The sequence below is a fragment of the Piliocolobus tephrosceles genome, chromosome 1 (assembly GCF_002776525.5).
Source record: "Piliocolobus tephrosceles isolate RC106 chromosome 1, ASM277652v3, whole genome shotgun sequence".
Classification (NCBI taxonomy): Eukaryota; Metazoa; Chordata; class Mammalia; order Primates; family Cercopithecidae; genus Piliocolobus; species Piliocolobus tephrosceles.
In genome coordinates, this window is record NC_045434.1 from 102,226,425 (window position 1) to 102,246,794 (window position 20,370).

Consider the following 20,370-nt stretch of genomic DNA (forward strand, 5'->3'; position numbering starts at 1 on the left):
CTCATTTTACAAATGATAAAACAAAGGCTTAAGAAGTTAAGTGACTTGCTTAAGGTTAGATGGTTGGAAAGAGGAGAGATGAGCTCAAGAACTCAGTCTTTTGGATCCTAAGCCCCAGCATGCTGTCTGCTATGGTGGATTTTGACTATTCTACTTTTATTAGACTTATTTATGGACATATCCTCTCTCCCTAAATGATTGTATAAGCTCCTGAGGACATGGATCATCTCTTATTCAATGTTGTGCCCCTAATAGCACCTAGTACATTGCCAGGCCCAGTCTAGAAAATGAATATTAGTTGCTGAACAAATGAATGATTCATTGAATGGATGAATTTTGATTACTGAAGAGGTTGTTACATTGTTATCAGCCATGTTATATCTACTAAACAGGATGGTTTTCTGTGTTTGCATGGTGAGTTGAGTACATTTTAAACTTGGAGTAGTTGATGGTCTCCTGGGATCATCTGAAGGGCATTCCTGGCTGTACTCAAATGTTTATCCTACTTATATCTTTGAAACTGCCACCTTCAGGGGCACTCTCTCCAGAAGTCATAGTTAAATTACACTTGTTTAGAAATTGGCTGCTTAGTTCTTCACCTTTAGTGCATCATCATGAATTTGTTTGTTTATTGGTGCTCAGTGGGAACATTCTAACAAAGTATACAGCAAATGCTTGTAGGGCCTTGGGAGAAAGGCCCACTTTTCACATCACAGAAATTAAAAGATCGCTATGGCAGATATATAATGGTGCTATGACAGTGGCTGGTGTCGGAGGTGGTGGTGGGAGGTTGGAAGTAGTGGTTGCAAAGAGCAAATAAACATTGACTTGGGGATGAGATAATGTATTGCTTCACCCAGGAAAAATGCCAAGAGCCTTAGGAAGGGGCCTGTGTTGATAGGTGCTCACCTGAAATTGACTGGTAAATCTTGAAGACCACCCAGTTTATCAGAATGAACTTTTGAAGAACCTTTGGTGCAAGGGATACTTAGGTTGAACATTTCCATGTGACTTGTGGCCAATTTTTGATTATTCCATTTGTGCACCATCTGTGTGTTCATCAGGAATATTTTCTAAACCAAAAGTTGGTCTCATAAACATTAATCTTGTGGGAAGAATAAAATAAAATATTTGAAATTAGGACTGTTTTAGAAAATTCAGTACCCATATTTGTTATTTATTTATTTATTTATTTATTTTTGTCTTTCTGATATGCTTTGTCATTGGCATAGAATCTTATATGTTAATTTGACACTATTGTTTATGATGTGCTTTCACATACATTATTATCAGCTGAATTCTCTTCAAGCGTAGATATCCACTTAGGACCATCAAAAACTTTTGGGTCCTGCACTCTGACTTGAGTTAAGCCTAAATAAACCAAATTCTGCACAAGTAGGACCCACTTCAGTTGCCTTCTGTCTTTCAATGCTTCCATTAAAATTTCTCAAAGTCCAAACATTTTCCAAGTACCTTGTTATGTTTTACTTATTGGTCTAGGCTAAAGCAAAAGGGTGATTTGACATTGACAGTGATCTTCAGTGTCTATCACATTTGAATCTTTTACCTCGGTTGGATTGGGGATAGGAAGTGAAATACAGCAAAAGAGGCCTTTTATACTTGTACTTGCTTATTAATAATGTTAAATTGATGAAGAGAGCTAAAATATTCCTGAATATAATTGCCCTTGTACTGACAGGGGAAAATTCCCATCAGACCTTCGTTTGAATTTTGCCTTCTCAAAAAACTGACAGTTTTAATTTCCACAGAGCTAACTTCTGATTGAGCAGCCTGAGCATTAACTCTGCATTTCTGAGTTCAGAGCAGGATGTGCATAACTCTGCAGTTCTAGTTCTGAAAAATGGGCAACAGAGTATAGTGAAAAGAGCATCAATTCTAGTGTCAGACTAATTCAATTCCCACTCTGGCACCTCCCATTTATATACTGTGAGAGAAACCTTTTAGTCATGTCATGCCTCAGTTTTCTTATATATAAAATGGCAGCAATAATGCCTACTTTAAAGGTTTCTGTGAAAATTGTATGAGATAATAATGTATATAAAGTGCCTAATACAGTACTTGCTACTTCTCTTCCTTTTTGTTCATTTCCAGGTTTAAAGCATGCTGGATCACTAAAGTTTTTTATAATTTCATCTTTTATTTGAAATTTCAACTTTAAACAATTTTAACTCTTGTTTTAGATCTATAGGATACCTGTGCAGGTTTGTTACATGGGAATATTGTGTGATGCTGAGGTTTAGGGTACGAATCCCATCACCCAGGCAGTGAGCACAGTATTCTATAGGTACTTTTTCAACCCATGCCTCCCTCTTCCACCATGTAGCAGTCTTCAGTGTCTGTTGTTCCCATATTTATATCCATGTGTGCTAAATGTTTAGCTTTCACTTATAAAAGAACATGAGATAATTGGTTTTCTGTTCCTGTTTTTTTTTTTTTTTGAGGCTAGATCTCATAGATCTCATTCTGTTGCCCAGGCTGGAGTACAGTGATGCCATCACAGCTGACCGCAGCCTCGACCTTCCCAGGCTCAGGTGATCCTCCCATCTCAGTCTTCCAAGTAGCTGGGACTACAGGCACGTGCCATCATGCTTGGCTAATTGTTGAATTTTTAGTAGGGATAGGGCTTTGCCATGTTGCCCAGGCTGGTCTCAAACTCCTGGGCTCAAGCGATCTGCCTACGTCAGCTTTCCAAAGTGCTAAGATTACAGGCATGAGCCTCTAGCCTGGCCTGCTCCTGTGTTAATTCACTTAGGATTAAGGCCTCCAGCTGCATCCATGTTGCTGCAAAGGACATAATTTCATTCTTTTTTATGGTCGCATAGTATGCCATGGTATATATATATTACATTTTCTTTTTCCAATCTACTATTGATAGGCACCTGGGTTGATGCCATGCCTTTGCTATTTTGAATAGTACAGCAATAAACACACAAATGCAGTGTCTTTTTGGTTAACTGCCTAATATACAGAATCTATAGGGAACTTAAATCAATAATCAAAAAACAACTCCATTAAAAATGGGCAAAGGACATGAACAGACACTGCTCAGAAGAAGACATACAAGTGGACAATAAACATAGGAAAAATCCTGAGCATCACTAATCAACAGAGAAATGCAAATCAAAATTACAATGAGGTACTATTTCACACCAGTCAGAATGGCTATTATTAAAAAGAGAAAAAAACAACAAATGCTAGCAAGGCTGTGGAGAAAAAGAAATACTTATACACTTTTCGTGGGAATGCAAATTAGTGCAGCCACTGTGGAGAGCAATCTGAAGCTTTTTCAAGTAACTTAAAAGAGAGGTTGAACCTTTAATGGCATTGAGACTTTGCCGGCTCACCAAGAAATAGATATAAAAAATTACTACTACCACTTCTTTGCAAAGACTCTCTCAAAGGCTTTGATCTCAGGGATGACTTTGAGTCCTTGCTATGGTTCTATGTATCGCTGAGAGAGGTGCTACTTGTTAAGTGGAGAGTGCTGTAGGCAGCTGGTGAGATATGATGTGCCCTTAGTCTCCTTAATTGGCTTACTGGCATGGGAATTGCAGTCTTCAGGTTACTCCCTTTTCCCAAATAGAACTTGGAGGGCATGGAGAGCTCAGAGACACCATTCCATTACTAAAGCCATCTAACAGGCTCATTTGAGTGTTTGCTATCACCATAATTTTAGTTTAATCCAACCCGGGTTATAGTTCATTCCCTTGAAGCTCTGGACTGAGTATCAAATTTGGGCTCAGTTTGTACTCAGGTCAGTGCCAAATGCTCCGCTTCTGCCATATTTAGAGTTACTCTATGAAAAGTTTCATCACCAGCATTCTCTAAGCTACCTGATAAAATGTGATAGCCCACAACCAATTTCCACTGCAGAGGTCCTCTGGAAATAGGAACTTACTTGCTTCTGGTACAGAGAGGGCTGCCTGGGTTTTAAGATTCTGGTATCTGCCCTTCTATGAATGGCAGCACTGAGATAGTCATGAGAGTTTTGGTTTTACAGACTTTAGGATTTATAAACTAGATCAAGAAGTGGCTGTCCTACCAATATCAGATAGGAAACACTATTCAATGTGGTTGTGTACCAGTATTTGGCAGAAAAGAAAGTAAGATGACTTGTCTATCATCTGGGTTGGGTTTTTCTCCTTTAATTGTTTCAAACTATTTTCTTCCTTGGGGAAAATATGACAGCTGAGCTCCAGTCTTACAGAAGTGACACTGTGCATCTAATCTCAGAGCATTCTACATCTCTTATCTGACTCTACAGCCAGCTTACACATTTCACATAGAAACCAGGCTATCTTGCATCATTCACACAGGAGATGTGGCAAAGCATTAAACTGAGCTTATGGAATTCATGGTCTGAATAGAAGACAGAACTATTACCACCTGCAAGTAAAAGAAAACTTTAGTATGTAGATGATAAAGTCTAAACTCCATATCCTGACACCCAAGATCCTCGGCTATAAATTTTTGTTTGTTCCCTGACGTCCCAAGAGTTTAGAAGAGTGACTGGCACATAGTAAATGTTCAATATGCAGTCATTTAGTTGAGTTGAACCTGACCTTCCATCTTCATCATTTATCTTACCTCCCCTCTCCCTTTACATAATCTAAACTCTGACATGCCAGTTTGTCTGTAATTCTCTAAAACTCCAAATCCTTAATCATTGTTATTCCCACTATCTGAAATTCTTTCCGCATCATTTTGTTGCTTGTTGGTTTCAAATTTCTATTTCAAGACCATATTCAAATGTTAGCTCATAAAGTCTTCTCAATCATCTTATCGTTGACTTGCTTCCACTTTGAAGCTCCTCAACACTTTTCCCCACCTCTGCTGGAGTACCTGTCACAGTCAGCCTTCTTTAACAGTTTCCATGTCCTTTCTACCAAATTGTGAGCTCCTTCCGAGCAAGAACCTGTTTTATTTGTCTTGGCCCATTAATGTGTAATCTAGTCAAGGCAAAGCAGAAATATTTGGTGACATAAAAATGAAATTAAATGTAGTCTTCTGTGCTGGAAATCCTTAGGCAATAGAATGGATGTAACCTGGACTCTGGCATCAATAATGTATAAAATGGAGATAATAATAATAACTCTTAGGCTTGCCTGTACTAAGTGATGTTATGCATGTACAGTCTTGGCAGAGTGTCTGACAAATAGAAAGAGCTCAAATAATGTTGGCCATTAACTCTTTGTGTTAGTTCTTGTGAGCTTGTAGTCATCTCCCTGTCCAAAGTCAATAATATTATTATCAATAGAACCATTACACTATGCTTTATCATAAATATATAACTATTTTTTTAGCAGAAAGGTATCTTATACTCCCACTCCCATGGTAAAGATAAGGAAACTGAGGCCAAGTGAACCAAAGAAACTTTAAAGATCCCACTGCTGATCAGTAGCAGAGCCAAAGGAGTATATGTGCTTTGTTCACTGTAGTAACTAATAATTCCTCAAAATTAACTGTTAAGTGGAGATGCCAGGACTGTAAAATATGCTTTTAAAATGTCTAATTTTGACATTAAGTTTTTATTAGAATAAAAGTGTATGCAATTTAGGCATTTTCTATATATGGGAAACAAATAAACCTATTGTAGTTGGTTTGCTTTTGTTAGACTTGGTGGTCTCTAAGCTGTACTACTAATCCACCCATTAAACATTCGAGTTAAAAGGGACTTTATAGCACTTCTAATTAAATGTGCATGTGCTGTGCCATAAAGATTAAGGAAATTGGGGACCAGAATAGTCATGTGACTTGGCCAAAATCAAACATATTTAAGCCACCTTAGTTGTGAGGATGGTTAAAATAGTTAAGGGGTGTTACAGAATTGCCAGCTGTTTTGGCTGGGTTGAGCCTAGTACGCTTTTGGGGAGATCAGACCATTGGATCAGGATGGAGAAGACCTACATTCTAGTACATGTTAGTTTTCAGTTTCTCTTATTTCCATGTCCTTGTCCACAAAATAGACATAAAAATACATGCTATGTCTACCTTATCAATGGGAATACAATATTAGGTAATGTGTAAAATATAAATTAAAAGTTATTTTATTACTATTGCTAGAGTGAGAATTGAACTTACTCTAAGCTAAACTCAGCTTTCTGTGGGAACTTAGTGTTACAGTATGCATTTTATCAAAGTGAAATAGGTCAGAGATAGAAAGTAAAATGATGATTAAAATCTCTTTGTAAAGGATTTTTTTGGGGGATGAGAATGGTTATTTTGCTTTGGCCCTGTGAGTCACAAAATGTTCTCCAGTGATTTGTAACTGGCTCAGCGCAGGTTACTTAAGTTTTCTTCTTTAGCTGCCTTGGTTATGTGTAACATTTTATGTTCCTGATATACTTAAACTTCTGTTGAAATATTACTCTGACAGTATCTGATAGCCAAGAAGTCCTGCATCATTCATATGAGTTCCTAATAGTTATTTTTTGTGGACAGGAAGTCACAAATTGCCAAGAATAAATGAATTTGAAAACACAGAGGTGTTTTTTGATCGCTAAGGGACTGACTGATTATATTTCTAAATGGATGATTTAATTTGATTAAAATAACCAGCCGTGTGTTTCTTCATGACTTAGGTAACTTGACTATACATCCTAATTAACAGTTAAAAATTTTGATCTGGTTAGCCAAAATATTTTCTGTAACTATGATTTGGAAATATATTTTACAAAAGATTAAATTTTATTTTTACCTAGCCTGTTAATCTTGACTCTGAGGTTACTATTTTAAGGGTTTTGTAGGGTAGCTTACCCCACAGGTGGCCCTAACTCTTCAAGAAGCTTTTAAAATAAAGCCTCTATAAAAGTAACAGTAACTTTATTTTAAGATTTTAATATTTAAGAAACAATTGAGAATAGAAGATTGCATATGCATTCATGTTATTGCACATGTGTGCTGTTGCTTACATTCTTGATATAAAAGTCACTGGATCCTATTTTGTGAGAGAGTGAAAATCCAGAAGTTCAGGGTATTTCCAATTAAATAAATGTCTTTGAAAATCCTCTCCATGGACAAATACTGCCTATGCCTCCACAGACTTGCCCATTTCCTTTCTATTAACCCTGGGTTCCCCAGGAGTGTTCTTGCCCTCTTGGATCTCTTTCTCTTCTGGACTTCTAAGACATGTCTGGGACAGGAAAACTGTGTGGCAGTTGTTTGTGTTGCTCTCTGATTATTTTTGAATGCTCCTAGTCTCCACTGTACTGTACTTGAAGAGGGGTCCCATTGTGTACTACGTTATTTCCCAGAATCTAGCACAGAGCTGGGCACATAGTAAGCACTCAATAAACACATAATTAATCAACACTAACTGGGAAATTTCTTAAGGTCTTGGATTCTGTTTCTAATTATCTGCATCGTACTTCATCTAAGGCCATATGCTGATAGGTGCTTATTGATTGATTTGATTGAAGCTATAAACTCTTATAGAATACCCACTCAATTATTTAACTCCTATGGTAATGTGAATCTGAGCCCCCAGTCTTTTTCCTTATTTAACTCGTCTTGTTCAAAGACTTTTAAATTTGATGTTTCTAATGGAGGTTACCTGGGTTAGCACTTGCACTGGGGAGGATTCTTACATACCGGTCATTAGAGGTGGAATCCTTAAATTCATTCTTTCTCATTGCACATTGAGGACCTAGGCCCCCCTGTGGTTAAATGGCGTGTCTAAGTTTATTCATTAATTCATTTGATGTTACATTTTGAGTCCCTGTTTTGTTCCAGATGACATACTGAGTTAAGGGTAGAGTCTCTTATTTCATAATTCTCCAGCCGTAGTCCCAATTCCAATCTCAACCTCAATTTAGCTACCATTAAATACTTATCTCTTAGTGTAGTGATACCTTTCCTTCCCTTTCCCACTTCCTAAACATACATTGGAGAAATCGTATGTTCAAAGTTTCTGCTGGGTCCTACTTAAGGTGTATGTTTTCATTTTTTTGTAATTGTGGCACTTTATGGTGGATTTCATAGCTCTTCACTTCCAAAGCTAGGACAATAATGTATTTTTAAAATCTTGTTTTGAGGAATTTTTTGAAAAATTTACACTATTCATGATAAGTGAGGAGCTCTTAAAATATCCCGGAAACAAAATAGGATTTGGGAATCTATGTCTCAGGGGACATGAATTGTGTGTTTGGCTGAGTGTGTGATGATATAATGGGTCTGCCACTGAAAGGCGTATAGAATCAGGCTAGGACATAGATTTGTCACTCAGCAACAGCTGTCATCTTAGATAAGTAGTTCTACTTTTCAGTGCTTGGAGAAGACCAAAAAATAGCTGCTGTTTAGTCCTAGGTATAAAATTATGTGCTTAGACATGTAAAACCTAGTTATAAAACTTTATAGTTGTTTTTTGTTGGGGGGAGCAGAGGAGGAGGGATAATGAAGTGACTACAGTAGTGATTATGGGTAAACTGAAGGTTTTGGTCAGAAACTTCCCCTTTATTTAGAAGTTTGGTTTGGTTCTTTAACAAGCTGAATATCTTCACAAGTGACAGGTGAGGAATTGGGGAGATAGAGAGAAATGACGCTTTTCCCCCTGTGGGCACTTTATTCTCTGTGGGCTTTGACACAGCTGTTAGATATTCTTGCCAGAGATGCTGCCTGGGGTTGCAAGAGAAAACAGTCAGTGACAAAAGGAAAGAAAAGTAAAGGAACCATGGGATGTATTTTTCACAGGGCTGCAAACCTGCTGCAGGTAAGTGAGGTTGGCAGCAACATGATTTGGCATTCTGTCCTGTTCTTTTTCCATCTTACTAGTGCCAAGGACTGATGCTCAAGAAGCTCTGACCCTTGACACCATTGAAAAGTCACTTGTCAGAGTACAACACTTGGTTCCAGCCTTTACTCATGTATATATTTAAATCCAAGGAAAGCAATTAGAATTCTAGATGTTAAGGGTGGGTTAAAGAAATGGATTCTTAGGCTTGACTTGCAGCATCATTTGACCTAAGAAAATTATACTAGATAATCTGAATTTGAAAAATTTTAGGACATACAATTCTTGGCATTAAGCTCCTAAAGGTAAATATTTTAAATCCCAGAAAATCTTCCCTGATAAATCTGGCTCTAGCCTTCTTCATCAGTCAGCTTCCCCTGCCCCCCAGCCCCACTTGTCTTCAGGAGTACAGAAGACACAGGAAAGGACCATCTGGCCCAGCATGCCAACTTTTTATTTGGTTGCTCTCAATCCCACCTTCCTGTTTGGATCACCCCTCCCCTCTGCCCATACTTCAGAAACCAATCAAGGTGTCTCCTGAACTCATTTATTTCCTTTGTTTCAACTGCCTTTTTGGGTAACTTTTTCCATATGCTTACATCCTTGACTCACAACAGAGGTTTTTTTCCCATCCAAAATGGCCTGATTAGACTCTTAGGAAAAACCATTTACTCAAATATATGACAAAGTACTTCTAAAGATCCCAAGCAGCTTTTCATTACTTTTGATGGCCATGGCTTATGTAAGTAGAGGAAAAATTTCTGTGTTTAAAATAACTGACAGGCAGCGACGCTGAGTGGTATGGAATTGAAGAACATATTGTTAGCACTGAATCTTTACTCGCACAAATGAAGTAGTCTAATCTAGGTTTGGACCTATAATTTATAATTATTTTAGTTTAATTTGGCATTTATTTTGTTGACCCAGTTTGGCCTCATTCCCTTCAACATGGTGACATTAGTACTATTTATATTGCCTGTTGTGGACCAATTTTCTTCAGCTGTTGCTAAAACTTACTAAAATGCCAGATGTCATGTTGGAAACACGAAACCTGAAAGAAGGTCATAAATCACAAAAACAAACCATAAAAAATAATAAAATACCCTGAGTGCTGTGCTCTGGAGCTTCCCAGCTTTAAGTCTCCTTTTGTTTACCCCTCTCCCCACTTCATTGCGTTTCCCACCCCCATCTTTTAGGGCCAGGGGTGAGGGGAGCTCAGCAGTTTCTCACCTAAGGCTTGATTGTTTATTTTGCAGATTCTGAGCAGAGCACTGGTTCAGATTCTGAGGTACTCACTGAGCGGACTTCCTGCTCCTTCAGCACTCACACTGACCTGGCCTCTGGCGCTGCAGGCCCTGTGCCTGCTGCCATGTCTTCCATGGAGGAGATTCAGGTGGAGCTGCAATGTGCTGACCTCTGGAAGCGTTTCCATGACATTGGAACTGAAATGATCATCACCAAAGCAGGCAGGTAAGGACAAATTCCTTTGAGTGGCCAGATTCAAAGAATTTGCAGAAGTAGGAGCCATTACATTCTTCCATTCTTATTTATTTGTGATGGCATCAATAAAACCAAAGCAGCTTGCGCTCATTTTTCTGCGTTTGGACATCTTGGTAAAGTGGTTCTGTTGTGTTTGCTGTGATTGTATGATGTTCCTCCAAGGGCCATTCAAATGTAAGTCATGTAAATCATAAACATTTTCCACCTACAAATGTATTTCAACTAATACTGAAAGTCCGTGGTATCTTAACAGCCAAAATATGTATTTCCAAAGCAAGTGTTTACTTCACCATTAAATACTTTCAAGAAGTTTGCTTCCCAGATAACAACTCGCATCTTCTAAAGTATTTAAAGAAACAATGCTTTTGTAATAATTTTTTAAAAAAGAATTGGCTTGATGCATATTCTGAGCCCTGTTGATGGTCCATTGTGTTTTATCATTGACTTGAAATTATCACGCAACTTTATTGGTGACCTATGGAATTTCTTACAAAACTGTTTTTCTAGGATTACAAAGTTTTAAAAACACAGTTTCTCTTGATATAGACACTTTTAGTTAAGCTACTCCTTTATTGGTATGTTTCAGCTTTCCATAGTTAAGTATCTATTTTGTGCTGGACACGCAACACACATCTTTGAAACTTACAGGAATCCTATGAGGTTGGACATAATCATCCCATATATGGATTAGGATGCAGAGGATGAAAGACATTAATTAGCTTGTCTGAGGCACATGGGTACTAAGAGGCAGTTCCAGAACTCTGCATAAATCTGTGTGGCTCTAAGACAGTGGTCTCAACTCTGAACTGTTAAGAAATGGCTGTAGTTCTTGCCCCTTGGATTCAAAATGAAACTATTTAGATAAAATTAAATTTGGGCCAGGCGTGGTGGCTCATGCCTGTGATCCCAGCACTTTGGGAGGCCAAGGCGGGTGGATCACCTAAGGTCAGGAGTTCGAGATCAGCCTGGCCAACATGGCAAAACCCCGTCTCTTTTAAAATTACAAAAATTACCTGGATGTGGTGATGGGTGCCTGTAATCCCAGCCACTTGGGAGGCTGAGACAGGAGAATCACTTGAAGCCAGGAGGCGGAGGTTGCAGTGAGCCAAGATCATGCCATTGCACTCCAGCCTGGGTGACAGAGCAAGACTCTATCTCAAAAATAAAAAAATAAATAAATTTTGGACTAAGCTTTTCAGCATATAGGAATAGTTCATTGAAATTAAGCAAAACAATTATGCTACTTTTGTGTTTTCAAAGCCAGTGTACATAATCTTACATGTCATGGGGAACAAAAATCCCATCTTACTGATTATGAGCTGTTTTTGTGAACATAGCCATTTAAAGTAAAGTAATATTTTGATTGGGTCCAGTTTATCTACATGTATATAAGGAAACCTCCCAATACAATAAGATATGACAAAAACATGAAGTTAAAATAAAGCTGAAATTTTATTTATCTTCTTTCTCTTCTGGAACTCTCTTCCTTCTCTCAGTAGTGAATAAAACCATTAAAGGCTTCCTAGGGGGAGCAGCTGGGCTGGATAATTGTGTTCAATACCATCTCTTTTTTGTTGCTTGGGTCTCAGTGTACTTCTGTTCCACATTTTGGGGTGTAAAGTCTTGGAAGAAAGCAAAGTAACTCAAGGAAAAGTTTTTTAAGGTTTTGGTAGAAGAGTTGGTTTGGAGAGAGGAGAAATATTATAGTTTTTTTGGTCTGTAAGATATTCCAGTTTTCTTTTTGGGTTTTTACTTTATTACTCTTGGGTCTGTGTATTCCTGTCATGTTTGTTCCTGGTATTACTCCTTTATTCCCTGTGCTTCAGTGCATTGAGTTCTTTTGAACATCTCCTTGACCACCCTCTTGTGACTCATTTTGTAATTTCTTCTGCAGTATTTTCATTTTCATATCTCTGATTTCACAAATTCACCTTAATATCTGAATACTCTACATATTCCCCAAGACAGACACATAGTTTGTTCTTTAGTAATAATTGAAATCATGTGTTTAAGTTTAGAAACTACATCAATGCATTCAGTTGTCTTAACTGTTGTTACTACATCTAATTCTTTTCAGGTAATTCTGAAACAACTCAGAATCATACAAATAAGGCTTTCTCTTCTGTGAATTTTCTTCATTTCTTCTCATTTTCCTGGTTGATTTCTTGCTTCTCACTCATTTTTCTTCCTGTACATTATTGTCAGTATTATTTTCCATTTTAATTCCAAACTCCATCTTCTTAGTTATGTTAGTTATATATGGCTTTCTCTCCTTTTTCTCATTTAGATGATCCTAGTCAACATGTACCTCCTCCCACATCCCGAACTGTGATCCTATTGATTCAGAGCTACTGAAGTCTATAGAGCCCTTAGTCTTTGAGTGTACCAACCCAACCTGCATAATCAGCACCATGGACAGAGGTGCTTGCAAGGATTAATGGGTTTAGAAGACAAAAAAATTGGCCTAAATTTAGCCATAAAATTAAAACCCAACACATCTCTTTTTGTAAAACATGAAAGATTAACTTTCCTTTAGAATGTTGTGACTTCACCCGATATTCTGTGCTAAAATGTGACAAAAAGAAAAAAAAGACTTGCAAAGATTTTAAGAAGAGAATTCAAAGGTAGTCACAGAATTTTAAAGCAAGGGGGCACCGTGGAGATTATCTAGTCGATTTCCTTTGTTTTATAGGTGATGAGGTTAAATGACTTATCCAAAGTCACATAGTTCATTCATTTTAGAAGTTGGATACTGGAAAGAGATGGGTAGCTTCTCCATTGAAGGTCATATAACTGTTCCAGACAAAACAGACACTGAATTTAAAAATCTAACATCTTTCTTTGTAAAGTTATGAAGAAAAGAAGTCTCTCTTTTTCATGTAATACAGCCTCTCTAGGTGACTGGGGGAAACCATATTTTCTTATCTCAGGTAATAAGTGAGAGGACTTTTGCCCTATCTCTGGCAAGATGCCCTCCAAACATTTACATATAGAGGGAAGCTATAAATCAGTGTTATTAAGAAGGGAATTACTTATCTGTATTTAAATGTATAGATCAAGGTTGCCAAATTTTTGGAATTAATTAATGCAAATTAAAGTGCCTAACCTATAGTGGAATGTTAGATTTAGTCAATATGAGTATCCCATCATCAAATTTCATTAGCCCACCATAAGACAAAAGTATGAGGCTTTTAAATAAAAATTGTGAGGGTAGGGTGAGACATTTTTAAATGATATACCCATAGAAGCTTCTGAAGAGTAATAAGGTGAGAAAGATGAAATAGTTACGTATTAATTTTGTAACTGTATAAGAATTAGCCACCATCTCTATTAAAGGACTGTGATCCTTCTTGTGCTTTCCCTCAGATGTGATTATTGATGTCACTGACCTACTGCCAGGGGATATTAGCCTTTTGGGTTGCTTTTCCTGGATGAGTAGTGTGTGTGTAACTAGCACAGAGAGCCTCTCCTGTGACCAACCAGTACATGTTTGCAAGATGGCTGTCTGAGGTCAGGGTATGGTCTATGGCCATGAAATGGAGCAAAGCCAATTAGGCCATATGTGGATCAAGCCTGTGACCTTGACCTCATTAGCACTGTGCTCTGCCCAGCTTGACTAACTAGCCCCAGATGGTTAAGCTTAATGCAGCATTTTGCATACAAGTAGCCTCAAGCACATTCAGGGCAATCCAAATTTTTGAACTGAGGACTTTTTATGTCCGGTTTGATGCAAAAGAGCTTGAGCTTGATGTTTTTCTTCTTTCTTATGGTTAAAGAAGAATGGTGAACTTTATTCTAGACTTATTGAAACTCAATACCTCTTTTGGGCTGCTCTGTCTCCTCCTCTCTTCAATTATGAGAGAAGTTGTAAAGTGCTATATCCTGACCTCACTTGCTTTGGCAAGTTTAACAAGCCATTGTGGTAGAAACAAGGTATTGCCCGGAGGCCACGAGAATTCATTTGGTATTTGCTTCCAGTTCCACAGGGTCCTTCTTCTGACACACATGTTGACAGCCTGAGAACTTGCAGAAAATTTTCTACAGTTTTACGCATTAAAAAATCTTGGTGGCTCTTTGTTTAGAGACTGGTCACACCTTCCTTTATTCTTTTTTACTTGAGAGACTATTTTCAAATAATAAAATGATACTAGTTCAGTAGTATAAGTCTCCAGTATATTTCGTAGTGATAATTTCCAAAGTGAAAAAATTAGCCAACTTTGAGAATTAGAGGACATTAGAATTTGATGTGCTTAGAGTATCTAATAAGAATACATTGTTTAGGCCGGGCACATTGGCTCACACCTGTAATCTCAGCACTTAGGGAGGCCGAGGCAGGCAGATCACGAGGTCAGGAGTTCGAGACCAGCCTGACCAATATGGTGAAACCCCGTCTCTACTAAACATGCACATACACACACACAAATTAGCTGGGCGTGGTGGCTCATGCCTGTAGTCCCAGCTTCTCAGAAAGTTAAGGCAGAAGAATCCCTTGAACCTGGGAGGTGGAGGTTGCAGTGAGCCAAGATTGTGCCACTGTATTCCAGCCTGGGTGACAGAGCGAGACTCCATATCAAACAACAACAACAACAAAAACAAAAACAAAAAACATTGTTTTAGCTTTTACCCCTGCTACTTCTCCCGTTCTGATTTCTGAGCTTTCTCTTTTATTCATCTACATAGGAGGATGTTTCCTGCCATGAGAGTGAAAATCACTGGCCTAGATCCACATCAGCAGTACTACATAGCAATGGACATTGTGCCTGTGGACAATAAAAGATACAGGTAACAATAACTCTGGGATGTGGAAATGTGGGTATCACCAGCGTTCCAAGACAATCCTTCAAACTCCTTGGAGGAAATATTTTAGCAATGCATGCTGTACAGGGAACAAGGAATGGAGACTATGTCAATGGCCTGTGGCAGAGCACCAGTTGGAAAAAGTGTTAACTTTGAACTGGGATTCCCCACTATGTCTCTGGATAGAATGGGATTGTATAGTGTCTCCCAAGGTAGCAAAAACCAAGTGGGATCTTAAGTCTAAATTTAATTTAATTAATATTGGGAGTGATTAATATACTGAATAATTTGGTTTGTGAAATGCTAAATAAATTGGGGTGATTTATTTTGGAAAAAGAAAGGAGAGGTGGAACAATAAAGCATATTAAAATGTATATTTGATGGATTACCCCATAGATGATGGAGAGGAAGAACAGGAGAACTGGGTAAAATTTTAGGAAGAATATCTACTTAGGGAGAATTATTATTCATTGATATGGGTTGTGAGTGAGATTGTTAAGTAATTTTCCCTCAAACTGATTAAAAGCCAATGTAGTCTCCGTGTCTCTTGGATGGCTTATACATAGTTCTTGCCAGAAAAAAAAGTTGTTGCTTATTTGTTCTCTTGAGGTCTCACTCAAATCAGTAAATCATTACTCATTTTTGAAATATCTAAAGTCTAAGAAATTGGCCCTAAACCCATGAATAGGGAGGCAAGTGTTGATGAAAAAGGCCAGAACTAGTATGGCAAGCAGGGAGAGAGCTGGCTGAGAGAGACACGTCTGACTTTCAGCACTTAGGAGAAAAGATGCTTCCAGCTTGTTTTAGGGGATCTTGGGAGTTGTGATTTGGACTGGGTGCCTCTATTTCTCAGGGTCCAGGTCCCATGTGGTCCTTTAGAACTGAGAAGCAGGGAAGTGCCAGATCCATGAAGATGTTTCTTCTGAACTCCGAGAAAATTGGCAAAGTTGGGAAAACTGACTTCCTTTGCTACCAAACGTCTTGTTTCCAGTGACTTTGTGGGAAAATAGTGTAGAAGATGATGTTCAAAACAGGTTCATCAAAGACAATGTGAACTGCGAGTATTTGGTGGTGTTTCTGAAATGGTTGCAGTGAGGCAAGGGCCCGTCATAGAAATGCCTCAAAGTCCAGATTCTTAGCAAGGAAATGGTTAACCAGTGAGAGACTTGGAAGGGCTCTGCACATGGCTGCATTTTATAGGACAATATGGAAGATGTTTTTAATAAGGAACAAAATCCTGAACAAATGGCCAAGGGATTATATGGTTTGCATTTGAAAGGTGAAAGGTTGCAGTAAAATGCCTTTTCTATAGCTAGACATGTGAGTTCAGGATGCCTGTATGCACACAGGGGTGCATGGCGTGGAGAGAGGGAAGAAAGGAAGAGGGCTGTGAGAATGTTTTCCTTGTGAGGGCTGTAGATTTGATCATTAACCACAACACTTCTCTGCCCTCCCCACTCCATCTTTTTGTCCATTTCTATCTCTATTTCATTTCCCTGCTTATCTGCCCTTCTCTTTTCCTCCTTTGATTCTCTGTTTCCTTCCCATTACTTCTCCATTCCTGTAATCTCTTTGTTTTTCTCTCCTTTCCCCTGTCTCAACTTGTTTCCTGGACCTCTGTCCCTTCTCTGCCTTTGTCTCTGAATTTTCCTCTCTTTCTCTTTATCTCAGATATGTGTATCATAGCTCCAAGTGGATGGTGGCTGGCAATGCTGATTCCCCTGTGCCCCCAAGAGTTTATATACACCCCGATTCTCTGGCTTCTGGAGACACCTGGATGAGACAGGTGGTCAGTTTTGACAAACTCAAGCTCACCAACAATGAATTGGATGATCAAGGACATGTGAGTCAAAGAATCCTGTCTCTCCTTTCTTTCTCTCTTCCCCTGTTTGTTTTAGAGCTGGCTAGCCCCTGTCTTTTTCAAATAGGTAAAATAAGGAATCTCTATGCCACTTTAAGTCATTTTAAGTAAGTAAGCATAAAAGTGTTTTTTTTTTCCAGTTAAATTCCATTTATTACAAATCTAACATTTAGCAAACATCTGTTATACATCAAGTTGTGTTTACCAGACAAAGTCCTTGTGCTCCAGAGGCTTACAGTCTAGTCGAGGAGGCAAGACAGAAAAACAAGACAAATTAACCAGTGGTAAAAGAAATCACAACATTCAGTAGAATAACCCAAAGGCCATAAAACAAGAGAAACAAGTGAATGACAGTTTCAGCTAATTTGTCAAGAAATTTTTTTTTTATAGGGAAGACTAAATCTTAAGGTTTCCCAAGTATAACTGGAGCATGTGATGCTATTAATATATCTTTGGCAGTGAAACATATATTGAATTTTCACTGAATGGCAGGACCCATACTGGGTGCTATGGGAAGATTGAATAAGTTAAAACCATTGCTTCCATCTTCAAGGAAATAACAATTTTCTGAAAGAGTGAAAACCCATATCTACCATTCACTCTCACATGACAAAATAATGTTCACATATTCAATAATGAATGCAAATAATAGGACGTAGAATTTAAAGACAGCATGAATACATGCTGAACATTTGAAGCTGGAGGGAATAACTAGTCACATGGCAGAGGTTCTGAGACCTTTTAGTGATATGTTGTCCATTGGTACTAGAGAAGTCATTCGGCATTATCCAATTGAAGCAAACATAATACTTTTACCATCCATGTTAAGGATGTCCTGCTATTTGGTTCCATGTAATGCTATTTAATCGCTTAGTTCTTCCTGGCAAGTATACTGATTTCTAGTTTTCTGTACATCTCACCTCCAATCTGTGCTTTTCCTAGTGCTTCTACTTAGTGATGTATTTTGCATGAGAGCACAATGTAGGTTCCTTAAAGCCAAGCCTGGTACAAGTCGCCTTTTTATTTCAGATCATTCTGCACTCTATGCACAAATACCAGCCTCGAGTTCATGTGATTCGCAAAGACTTCAGCAGCGACCTTTCACCCACTAAGCCTGTTCCTGTTGGGGATGGAGTGAAAACGTTCAACTTTCCTGAGACTGTGTTCACCACAGTTACTGCCTATCAGAACCAGCAGGTAAGAGGTGGCCCTTGAGAGTCTTCTGCTACATCTCTTTTTAAAAGAGTCTCTTCTTGCTTTGGGCAAGAAATGCTTAGTCCTGCATGGCACTGAAGAGTTAGTATGAGAGACAAGAGCTTTTCAGTACACACAGGGCATTGGTGATAACAATATGGTAGTGCCTAGTAACAGCTTACACAGTCTAGGTTTAGATCAGAGACAAGATCTTGACTGAGAAGACCAAACCTATTAAATTATTTTTATGTCTCTCTGTACTTGCACCTGTGTTCATGATCTCTACTACATCCTGGCAAATGATCCTCATCGTTTGGAATTCCTTTGCAAGTACTGAGGTTTGAGTCATGCCTTCTCTCTTATATACAGTTTTCTGTGTATCCTTCCACCAGGCTACATCAAAGGCATCAAGCTGTTGTGGGTCTATTTAAGACCCACCACTTCCACTTACACTTTCAGATTAAATTTACTTCTGTGTGACCACCAGCCACATCATAAGATCTGTAAGTTTATATCTGTAATACATTCATTCATTCCATAAATATTTATTGAGAACCGACTATGTTCCAAGTTTAGCAGAGAAATAGAGCTGATTAAGATGTATTTTTTTTCAAGAAAAGAATAATTTTTGTTGAATGAAAGACATGTAAATACATAATGATAGGAAAATGAAATAACTCAATGACAGAGATGTAGGCAGAATGTTTCTTGGTTTGTGGAATAAGGTAAGTTTTCCTGGAAGAGTTGATACTTTTCTGATGTCGACACATACACACACACACACACACACACACACACACACACACAAACTAGCCAGAAGAATGCAGGAGAAATATGTGTAGGAGAGGGGGAAGGAGAAGTCAAGTCTGGAATTACTGTGGGTATTCTAAACATGTTTTTTGTTTTTGTTTTTATTTTTATATATTTTTTTTGAGGAAGGTGGCTAGGTGGGCTTAAAAGTGGTCTCACTTTACACAACTCCCTAAAAGTTGCATAAGAATGCCATTTTTATTAATTGGATGGTATTTAATTATTTTTCAAAATATGTAATTACAAAGACTCTGCAGTGAGCCTTTCCAAAACAAAGAAATTTTTTGTTTATCTTGCTTGAAATTGTGCTTACTTTCATTTGGGACCTATGGAAGCAAAGTGAATATACACTGTTATACTCAATACCTTTTGTATTGGATACTCTGCTTCGTGCTCTAACAGTGAAAGCAATATATAGAAAAGCATTCGTTTACTAATTCTTTATCAAGTGATTAGTATGTGCCAGGCAGCTGAAGGCGAATTATGTAAGTATTGACTCAGATAAAAAGGATATTTCTATCTTCATGGTCCTTCTGCATAAGATTCCTTAGGTATTATTTACTTTCAGAGGAATTTGACATACAACAACCCTTAGTCCACTAAAGGTTAAGTACTAACACTGTAGTGTTAGACTTCTCAGCAACTGTAAAGTGTTTCCAACTTCAGATTTTCCTAGTGAATGCCACATTTCATCAAAAATAGAAGAAGAGCTTTAGTTTGGTTTGGGTGCTATTTAAGAAACTATTAAACTGTCTCGAATTCCTTAGATAGTAAAAATGCAGCAGCCATGGAGGATCCATACAGAAAACTGTAATAATTAAGATTTTTCCAGCTCCAATACAAGATATAGCATCAATATAGACATGGACTTTGGAGCAACCAGAACTTTGGGATTGGTTCTGGCTCAGAAGAAGGGGAGTAAGAGTCTGAGTTCTCTGGATAACTGATTAGACTTTTCTAAGAGTACTCCAGTCACAATTTAAAATAGTTAGTTTCTGATGAAGGCAGTGATGTGACAATAAATATTTCAACATCAGAATTTACTTTATAGAACACTGAAGAACAAACATTCTACTGCCTTATTGAGATCAGTTATAGAGACCAGGAGAGCCAGTACTGTAACCCAAGTTGAAACTAGAAAGCTACAACTCACTTTGACAATGAAAGAGGACCAAGCATTGGTTTCTGACAGCCCCTTCACATCCTTTACCTTCTTTCACAGATAGTGTTCTAGCACATGAGTACATTCTATCATAGAAACATTTTGTTTACATCTGGGCTGAAGTGGGAGCAGGATACCATGGTTAAGATCATGAAATTTGGCAGCAGATAAGCTAGGTTTGATTTCTGATCTTTTCATTGACACTGTGTGGCATTAATTCCTTTCAACTTGTGTTTCCGGTCTTGAAAATGCACCTGCCTTATAGAGCTATGAGGACTAAATCAGGGAACGTGTGTA

The 20,370-nt window shown here is 38.1% G+C and overlaps 1 protein-coding gene across 2 annotated transcripts in view; it reads left to right on the top strand.

The window, feature by feature from the left end:
* The window catches only part of TBX15 (T-box transcription factor 15), a 106,129-nt gene that overhangs the window by 46,790 nt on the left and 38,969 nt on the right, over positions 1–20,370 (top strand). For both annotated transcript variants that reach the window (XM_023222773.2, XM_023222772.3), the window contains exons 2-5: positions 10,006–10,219; positions 14,930–15,031; positions 16,718–16,889; positions 17,937–18,104. In XM_023222773.2, coding sequence (XP_023078541.1) covers positions 10,119–10,219; positions 14,930–15,031; positions 16,718–16,889; positions 17,937–18,104 — 543 coding nt within the window. In that variant the 5' untranslated portion in view covers positions 10,006–10,118. The remainder of the gene's footprint in view (positions 1–10,005; positions 10,220–14,929; positions 15,032–16,717; positions 16,890–17,936; positions 18,105–20,370) is intronic.